The sequence below is a fragment of the Sturnira hondurensis genome, unplaced genomic scaffold (assembly GCF_014824575.4).
Source record: "Sturnira hondurensis isolate 20B ecotype Veracruz unplaced genomic scaffold, ASM1482457v3 Scaffold0007406, whole genome shotgun sequence".
NCBI classification, from domain to species: Eukaryota; Metazoa; Chordata; class Mammalia; order Chiroptera; family Phyllostomidae; genus Sturnira; species Sturnira hondurensis.
The window spans coordinates 10,847,228-10,857,553 of NW_028080037.1; the positions used below are offsets into that span (position 1 = coordinate 10,847,228).

General features: G+C 47.3%; 1 protein-coding gene across 1 annotated transcript; it reads right to left on the minus strand.

Moving 5' to 3' along the window:
• Positions 1-605: 605 nt before the first annotated feature.
• On the minus strand, positions 606-5,933 carry PLA2G1B (phospholipase A2 group IB). The gene is made up of 4 exons (XM_037052614.1): positions 5,867-5,933; positions 3,819-3,981; positions 3,228-3,355; positions 606-814 (listed from the first exon to the last, which is right to left on the minus strand). The coding sequence occupies exons 1-4, from the start codon at positions 5,898-5,900 to the stop codon at positions 693-695; spliced, it is 447 nt and encodes a 148-aa protein (XP_036908509.1). The 5' UTR covers positions 5,901-5,933; the 3' UTR covers positions 606-692.
• Positions 5,934-10,326: the final 4,393 nt, after the last annotated feature.

Consider the following 10,326-nt stretch of genomic DNA (forward strand, 5'->3'; position numbering starts at 1 on the left):
ATGAGCTGAGCTGTAGAAAGCCCTTAGCACAGAGCGTTATGCAGTAAATGTTCAAGAAGTAGAAGCTGTTATTTATTATGGCTGCAATGTGAAAACCAGCTTGTAGAGCGTGGTGAAGTCTTTGAAAGGCTTAGAAAAGAATTTTGGGAAACCGGTTTTCCATAGGCGAAAATGGAGGCAGAGAAATCAGAGGAGGAGAGATCTGGTTCGAACTGCAACCAGAGCCACCTCCTCGGGCAGGCAGGCCAGTGGTTAAGAGTGTGTGCTCTCTTGGGCTTCTGGTTTCAAATCCCTTCTTTGCTATTTACTAGATGCCTAGCACTGGGCAGGCAACCTCTCCTATTGAACCTTAGCTTGGAAAAGTAGGATGTGCTAATAGTGTCAAAACTTCATGGGAGACCCAGAGAATTTTGAGACATGCCATCCTCACACACAGTAAATACTCAGTGGTGGTTCATCATTGTTTGGGTCTCATGGTGCTCACATCCTGGACACATCCTGTGTGATTCAACTTCCAAAGCTGGAAGGAATGATGCTCACAAAGGACTAGGAAGAGACTTAGTCATGTTTAGTAGCTAGAGAATAAATGAATTTCCAAACATGAAGCCTTTCAACAACGTGCTTTACTGGAGCAATGTAAAGGTGAAGTGGAAGGTGAAGGTCACAAGGGTGATGCTTTAGAGGGGCTATGCTTAGCTTTTACAGTGCTTCTTGTCCAGGTCCTTGTGCCTCTTGTTGTATGGGGCCTTTGAAAAGCAGATGGCAGCATTGCGGTCACAGTTGCAGATGAAGGCCTGGCAAGGTGTGTTTTTGCCTGGAAAAGAGCAAGAGGACTGAGCCACGGTGGATCCTGCTTTGCACAACCCACGGGCAGGAAAAACTAACTGGGATAATTCAGTCACTATTCCGTCAGTGCAAATTTAGGGTAGACAGATGAAGCAATTAAAATACCAGAATTTCAGATAAACAATGAATGCAGTGTTTGGGACATAGGCTAAAAAATTGTTTATTGTCTATGTCAAAGTCAAATTTAACTGGGCAACCTGTGTTTCATCTTGCAGTCCTAGGTGTGAGTGCTGCCTTTTGAAAAGTCTATTTTGCACCCTAAAATGAGCTCCCTGCTTATAAAACCCATATAGCTGCAGATCTCCAATAACATAGGCAGGCAATTATAAATTATATGGAAAACACTAAACATACCCTTAAGGCAGCAAAGTATTTTAATTTCAACTTACTGAAGTTTAGTGAGCTGATTTTTCTACCTTAAAGCACATATTTAAAAAAATAGATCCCTGGCTGGTGTAGCTCAGTGGATTGGGAACAGGCCTGTGAACCAAAGGAGCACCAGTTTGATTCCCAGTCAGGACACATGCCTGGGTTGCAGGCCAAGGTCCCAATAGGGGGTGTGCAAGAGGCAACCACACATTGATGTTTCTCTCCCTCTCTTTCTCCTTCTCTTATTCTCTCTCTAAAAATATAAATAAAATACTTAAAAATAGAATATTATACAGACATTTAAAAGAATTCAGCATGTCTATCTGTGGAAATATTTGCAAGATATTTTGTTAAAGGAACAAATAATTAGTAAAGCATACAAAATTTGAAGGGATATATATCTAGCTGGTTATCTATGGGTAGTAGAATTTTAGGTGCCTTCCTCTTTCCATGACATGTGTTTCTGTAGAGTCTGACATTTCATTGCTTTGGCCTTGTCTGCTTTTGTAACCAAAAGAAACAGCACAGATAACATTTAAAATGCACATGAACTTCATTATCCATAATTTAACTGTGCAGCTCTGCTTGCCTTCTGCAATCTTATTAAGGTTTTGTTTTTTGCTGCTCCTTTCTTTTAAAAACCACAAATGCTTTCCTTGCCCAGCGAATGTCCATTAAAGCATAAATTAGCGATTAGATGATAAAGTACACAATGAGGTGGTTATTTAGCGAGTTATTGTTAATTAATATGAATAAACATTCTGTGATACAGACTCCTTGACCTGGTTGGGTGGGGAGGGCAGCTGCATTAAAGATAAAGTATTTGCACGCAGACTGGTGTGTCTCAGTTGGTTGGGTGTCATTCTGCAAAGCAAAAGGTCGCGGGTCAGGGCACATGCCTGGGTTGCAGGTTTAGTCCCTGGTTGGGGCACATGAGAGTGACAACTGATTGGCGTTTCTGATGTCTGCATTGATGTTTCTTCCTCTCTCTCTCTTTTCTTAAGATTTATTTATTTATTTTTAGAGACAGGGGAAGGGAGGGAGAAAGAGAGGGAGAGAAATATCTATGTGTGAGCAAAACATTGATCTGTTGCCTCTCTCACGTCCCCGTCCACTGCAGCCCAGGCACGTGCCCTTACTGGGAATCAAACCAGCGACCTTTCGGTCTGCAAGACAATGCCCTGAGCCATATCAGTCAGCACTCTCCCTCTTTTATTCTCTCCCTTCCCCTATCTCTAGATAAATAAAGTCTTTTTTAAAAATAAATTATTTGCAAAAATGTGTGTTTGCGTGTTTCCTCTGGGTATGGGAAGGGCAAAAAGGAACATGGCAGCATGAAGCTGTTTCTCTTTTATGGTGGCGGGCTTCTGGATAACATTTTTCCCAGCACTTTTGGACTTGAATTATGGTTATTCTGATGTTTGCGCAGTAGGGACAATACCCTTCACCTCTCTGAATTGTCTGCTCTTCGGGGAACTGCCTTCGGGAGGCAGCGCACTTCAGCATGACTGCTGCATAGTTTACTGGTTAAAACCAGAGACTTTAATTGAAAAGCAACTGAGTTCAAATGCTGGCCCTGTCACTCACCAGCTGTGTGATTTGGGGCAAGTGACTATTTTCGAGCCTCAGTTTCCTAACCTGTAAAATGGGGTTAATAAAACCTACCTCCCATGCATACCTCACCTAGTACCTCACATGGGATAAGAACCTCATAAATGCTAGTTCTGAACTCTTTTTATGAAATAACTGAGCAGTATAACATGGCAGTTAAGAGCAGAGACTTTGGAGTGGTACACACGTATGTTCAAAAACCAAACACCACTATTTACAAATCATGTGCCCTTGGGCAAATGGCTTAGCCTTCTAAGCTTAGTTTCTTCATCTGTAAAGCAGAGATAATAACGGTACACTTCCTGGCACCAAGAACATAATCAATAAGCAGTAGCTATTATAACTATTGTGTCCCCTCTCGCCTGCCGAGGGCCCACAAACCAGCAAGGGGGTAAACGTACTGCTGCAGGTGATCTCTGTGCCAGAGCATGAGTAGGAGTATGTTTTGGTGTACGGGTTGTCCATGATGGATTTGCAGCTGTCCAGTCTCAGGGCTTGTTCGTAGCAGTTGTCGTGTTTCTGGCAGCACCTGGGGAAGGGTAGGAACAGAGAGCTAAGGCAGGAGTGGGTGCCTGGGCAGCAGGTCAGCCCGCACGTGCTCTCTCGGAACAGGTGGGGATGTGTTTAGCTGACATGCTGCGGGAGTTTTAGGTCCTGTGGCTTGAAAAATTGTGTCTCTATCATTTTTTTGAAGGCGATTTTAAAAATAGTTGCAGGAATACAGTCCATTCTTATGTTTTGTGTTGCAACATTCTGCCACTAGAGAGCAGCAGCACCCACTACTTCACATCTCCGACGTTCCTCTTTATCCCCAATAGGGAGCGTTGGATTCAATGTTCCCTTGGAACATATTTGTTTATATGACAAGAGGTGAAAATACGTTATCCTTAGAAAATATGCAAATCCCCTTTCTGTGCCTCTTCGTGATATCCTTGGCTCGTGCCCTACCCCCCACCCCAGCACCCCACTCTCCCTGAAGATCGGTGACTCACGCGTCCAGCTCGTCCACAGGGTTACCGGATCCACCCAGACCACAGTAGCAGCCGTAGTTATTGTACTCTTCCCAGGGGTGGCTTCCAGGGACCGCGCACTTGATCAGGTTGCGGAACTGCCACACTGCCCGCGGGCTGATGCCGCCCTCTGAGGCGGCGCCCACTGCACGAAGACACAGCTGGAGTTCAGATTCGGCCCGGTGTGCTCTGCCCGCATCCCAGGCGCCCCACTGCCTGCCAGCTCGCTCAGGCCCCACACTGCCCCTCCCCGGCCCCGGGCCCGGGCTGCCCGCTGCCTCCTCAGAAGAGAGCTGGACAAACAAACCTGGCAAAGTGACTACGGACGTTTACAATGAAAACTTAAAAAAAAAAAAACATTTTTAATTGACATCCAATTCACATAACAAAGAATTTACTATTTTAGCCACTTAACGTGTACAATTCAGTAGTTTTTAGTAAATTCACTGAGTTACGAAAACATCACCACTAATTCCAGAACATTTTTATCACTCGCTACAAGAGCACCCTGTACCAATTAGCAAAAGCTCCTCTTTCCCCACTCCCCTCTGGCAAACGCTATTCTGCTTTCTGTCTCTACGAATTTGCCTATTGTGAACGCATCATATAAATGGAACCATACCATCTGTGACCTTTTGTGACAGGCTGCTTTCCCTTAGCGTCATGTTTTTGAGGCTCCTTTATGTTATAACATATGTGGGTACTTTTTTCATTAAATTTTTCTACTTGATTATTTTTTAATGTTTTATTTATTTATTTTGTAGAGAGAGGGGAAGGGAAGGAGAAAGTGGGAGAGAAACATCAATGTGTGGTTGCCTCTTGAGCACCCCCTGCTGGGGACCTGGCCTGCAACCCAGGCATGTGCCCTGACTGGGAATGGAACCAGTGACCCCTTGCCTCACAGGCCCGTGCTCAATCCACTGAGCTTCACCAGCCAGGGCTCCTTGATTATTTTTTAGAGAGAGGGGATAGGAAGAAGAAAGACAAGGAGAGAAACATCTGTGTGAGAGGGAAACATCAGCTGGGTTGCGTCTCCAACGTGCCCCAACCAGGGACTGAACCTGCAGTCTAGACATGTACCCTGACTAGGAGGTGAATCAGTGACTTTCTCGTCACAGAATTACATGCCCCCCCCCCCAACTGAGCCACCAGTATCATCTCTTTGTCTCCTGCTTTGCCCTTTGTTTGGTCTGCTGGGACACTGGAGTCTCTCTAGGCCTCTCCCCTCAAACTCCAGGGCCAAGGAGGGGCAGCAGCTGGTCACTGTTCCCTGTGAGCTGTGTCCAGGAGCAGAGAGAGGCCTGGAGCCTGCTCAGATGGGAGTGGCTGGCTACCCTGGCCCATTTCAGACCCCACTCCTGCTTCAGTTTTCTCTCTCTCTAATCCCATCAGCTCTATGCTTGCAGAGGCCAGATCCGCGTAAAGCTACTGGGCGTGTGTGTGTGCGTACATGCCTCAGACTGGGAGCGCGACTCATTCATTCATCTCAGACCTCAGTCTCAGGCCAGAGTTTGATACCTTGGTGGCTCTGATACCATCGATGTTGAATAAATGAATGAATGAATGAGGTGGGATTTGAATTCCAATGTATCAGATTTCATTTATTCATTTGCTCAACGGTGCAAACAGCCCTATCTCTGTTCTCATGAAGCCCATGTGGGTGAGGTAAAAAAAAATAAATAAAAAAAAAGGAAAAAGATACTAATTGCAAGCAAAGATGGGTTGCTGAGAAAACCTCGTACCAAGGCAATACAGCAGCGAGAAAGAGAGGGGTCTTCTTTCTTAGTCTAGATGGACAGGGGACTTTTTAAGAGGGGTTGTCTGAGTTTAACCTTCAAACCTAAAGGTTAAAAGGTGCCAGCTGGGGTGGGAAGTGGATTTGAGGAAATCCCAGTGTGGGAGCTCTTATGCCCCACAGGAAACTCTGAAGAAAGACTCCAGGTCTGGCCAGCCCTGGGACCCGTGGCCCCCATCCCAGAGGGCTGAGATCTTAGCCGAGGAGGTGGAGGGAGCTGGAAAGACTTGCCTACCTGTGAGCAGAGCAGCCAGCACAAGGAGTTTCATCTCGTTCTGAAGCTCGTGAGAGTGATGAAGGATTGACGGGACTAAAGGCCACCCTGCTTTATAGTCACCCTGAGGCCCCAAGATAAGGCTGTAGTGTTTGCTTTCTCCCTGCTGACTTTGGATTGTCCTTGAGCTTGTCTGTTTTGGGTGACTGACAAGTAAGCCCTGCCAGTAAGAGGTGATGGAAATAGTGGAGATCATTGGTCATCAGTACTTCCTAACGAAAGGGTTTTTTTTCTGAAGTTGCACACCTTGAAATCTTGGCCTTCATACCCACCCCTTGGCGCTCAGCCCAGTTTCATCACTGGGGGTGTGTGTGGCAAAGCCTTCGACCCCGTTGAACAGCTGGGAGAAGAGGACAGGGAAGGAATGACCGCTCCTCCCTGTCTTCTCACGCGCCTGGGTCCGAGCAGGGGGTCTCACTGCATGGTGCCATCAATCACGCACTTTGCAGGTGAGGAAACAGATTCAGAGAGGTGAAGGAACTTGCTCCAGATCACACAGCTAGTGAATGGCAGAGTAGGGTCCGTACAGGTATGTCTGCTTCTGAGGCACGCATTTCATTCCCCCCCCATACCAATATCGGTGTCTCCCCCATTTCCCACTGTGGGTTTGTAAGAAAATCTCCAAAGAAAAACCCCAAAAGTCTTGTAGAATGAAAAAGCATTTTAGAACTGTCCTCTCCAATGTCAGTATAACATTTTGGGGGTGAAATGCACATAGCAGAAAATTAACCATCTTATTTTTAAAGTGAGCAGTTCGGCGGCATACAGCGCCTTCACCGTGTGGAGCGACCACCATCTCAATCTAGTCCCAGAGCATCTTCCCCTCCCCAGAGGGAACCCAGTGCCCATTAGCAACCACTCTCTCAACCCCAGGCACCTGCAGTCCGTTTGTCTCTGCGGATTTACTTGTTCTGGGTGTTGCACGTAATATGTACTTTTTTATAACTGGATTGCTCCGTGTCTTCCCATTGACTTCCCATGTGATCTCTGCAGTGACCCTGTGTCCGTATCTTATTTACTCATTGACTCGTTTTTCTTGAGCAGAATTCCCTCATACCGTCCAACCCACCCTGCCCCATCCTCTCTCATAAGTTTCACTATTATTAATCTCATACTAGTATGGTAGTTTGTTATGATTAATGAACTGTTATTAGAATATTGTTTTCTTTTTTAAGATTTTATTTACTTATCTTTAGAGGGGAAGGGGAGGAGAGAAGGAGAGAAGTATCAATGTATGGTTGCCTCTCCTGAGTCCCCTGCTGGGAACTGGCCTGCAACCCAGGCATGTGCCCTGACTAGGAATCGAACCGTGATCGTGTGGTTCACAGGCCCATGCTCAATCCACTGAGCTACACCAGCCAGGGCTTAGAATATTATTATTATCAAATATAGTATTAATAAACCCAAACCCACAGCTTATTTATATTTCCTTAGTTTTTACCAAATGCCCTTCTTCTGCTCCACTCTCCAACCCAAGGCAGCACATTCTCTTTAGTTAATCATGCCTCCTTAGGCCCCTCTGGGCTGTGGCAGTTTCTCAGACTCCCTTGTTGATGACCTTGACAGTCGGAGGGACAGTGGTCAGGTGTATCAGAGGGGGCTCCTCCACTGGAATGTGTCTGACCCGTGATTAACCTGCAGGGCTGGTGATAGGTTTGGGGGAGGACGTTCATGGAGGCAAAGTGCATTTTCATCACACGGCCCTGTTATGTTGAATCATCTCATCCTGGAGGCACCTCAGTCACTTCCCAGGTGCGGACACTGCGACTGAGCCGGAGGTAGAGCTTCGAGTGGGCGCGACCGGAAATGAACCCACATCGGCCACTTCCCACTGAACCCTTTCCCTGCAGCCTGGGCAAGGTTACGTTGGGAGTCAGAGCAGAATCGAGGGCCTGGTCCTAACGCCGTGGCCTCTGCTCGTGCCCCCGGGATCCCGCCTCGCTGGACTTTTCCCTCGAACATGAACCAGGGCCAAGAAAAAGAGAAATCCATCTGGAAGGGCTTCTCTGTCTCATCTCAAGTCCAGGAGTCCCAGGAAAGGTCCTTCAGCTTATGAGCTAACACCAAACAGCTTTTAGTAAGCAGATGGGGAAACTGAGGCCCAGGAAGGCGAAGCGATTGATTTTCTGCCACCTCTCTCTCTCTCTTCATCGGTTTCTACCTCTGTCCAATACGGTAGCCATTAGCCACAAGTAGCTATTTAAATTCATTGAAATTAAATAATATTAAAATCCACTTTTCAGTTACACAAGCCCCATTTCTTTTTTTTTTTTAAGATTTTATTTATTTATCTTAGAGGGGAAGGAAAGGAGAGAGAGAGAGAAATATCAATGTATGGTTGCCTCTCGTGCGTCCCCTGCTGGGAACTGGGAACTGGCCTGCAACCCAGGCATGTGCCCTGACTGGGAATTGAACCGCGATCGAGTGGTTCGCAGGCCCCGCACTCAATCCACTGAGCTACACCAGCCAGGGCCACACAAGCCCCATTTCAAGTGTTCAACAGCTACACGTGTGTGACCAGTGGCTGTTGTATTGGACAGCGCAGAAATAGAAGGGTTTCATCATCAGAGAGGGTTCTGTGGGACAGCTTGCTGTTCAGGACATCACAAAGCCAGCCTCAGTGCCCAGCCAGAGACAAGTGGGGGCTGTGAGAGGTACTAGAGGGGGAGTGGGGTTAGCTCAGAACCCCACATGAGCCTGACCCATGGCTCTGCCTCTTCACCCTCCAGAATGAGTGAAGGCTGCCTAAGGAAAGGGAAGGGACGGCCAGCAGAATGCCAAGTCCCCCTTCTGTGGGTTCTTTGGGGTCAGGATGACACAGAGGGACGGACACTGGTCCCTGTTGAAGGTGGCCTGAGAAAGGAGGCCCAGCTGGCACTGCAAACATCCTCTAAGGCCAATAGTGTTAACTACCATTTTACTGAACACTAACTATTCCAGGTCCTGTGCTAAGCACCTGGCACAGACCTCTAGAGTAGGTCCAACTGCAAACTCCCTTTTACAGAGAAGACAACTGAGGCTCAGAGAGGTTAAGATACTGTCCCAGTGTTACACAGCAGGACCAAGATGTGAGTTGGATCTGGTGTTTATACTATAATATCACCTCGTGACAGGGAACTATAGTAGTGGGTGGGAGTGTGGAAAGCCCCTGGGGGCCCGAAGGAGGTTTATCCACTTCTCTCCTTCTCTCCCCCCCTCCCTGCCCCCGCCAGCTGGAGGCTTTCCACAAAGGCAGGCTGCACAAATTCCCATGTGCAATTCCTCCGGGAGCTTAGGCAGAGCACCTGGCAGGGGAAGGTCAGGCAGTTACTAGAACCTTCTCTTCCTGGAAAAAGACCTGCTAAATAAGACAATCCGAATCTCTGCAGAGGACACAGAGGTGGCCAAGGAATAGACTTGGCAGGTCACCAGGGAGCCCACCAAGCCCCTGCACCCTGTGTGCCATGACCTCCTGATGCACGCACAGGTGTATCCAGCACAGCTTCTCCCAGCCTGGGAAAAACACACCTTCCAGTGGAAAGAACAGCCAAGGATAGCTTCTTGGCTCCTTCAGGTGACAGCATACCCACACTCCCGCAAGGTCACATCACCCTAGTTCCTTAAAAGACAAGGCTCCTGCCTCCAGAAAATGTGCCAAAGCAGCTACCATTTGGGGGGTGTGTGTGTGTGTGTGTGTGTGTTCAGCCTAACCCAAATCTCCTGGCATAGCTATTAGTTTCCTCCTCTTCCCCTTTTTACAGATGATAAAAGAGGTTCAGAGAGCTTAAGTAACTTGCTTAAAGTCACACAGCTTGAAAGATAGGATTTCAACCTGTGTACCTGGCTTCTTAGTCCAGGGCTGCTAATAATAGTAATAATAATAATAATAATAATAATAATAAATGGTAGCAGCAGCAAACATCCCTTGAAGGCTGTGGCAGGAAAGATACCTTCACACAGGCTGGCCCACGGTCAAGTTCTATTCCACTGAAGCAGCACATACAAGTCTCTGCCAGGGGTGTCCAACCTGCGGCCCTCAGGCCTCATGCAGCCCAGGATAGCTGTGAACGCAGTCCAGCACAAAATTGTAAATTTACTTAAAACCCCAGTTTTGGGGGGTTTTTTTGCTCATCAGTTTTCATTAGTGTTTGTGTTATTTACTGTGTGGCCCAAGACAACTCTTCTTCCTGCGTGGCCCAGAGACGCCAAGTGTGTGGACACCCCTGAATCTTTTTCCACCAAAGCCACCCTCCTCAGCCTCTGGGTTTTTATGACGGACTTTTAACTTTTCCAGCAGCGGCCATTCTCTGCCTCCCTTATCCATCTGGAGAAGGAGTTCTTTACATATTCTGGGTGCTGGCCTCACTCTGGACGGTTCGCAAACCTCTTCTCCCATTCCACAGGCCGCCTTCCTCTCTGCTGTGTCCTTTGATGCACAGAAG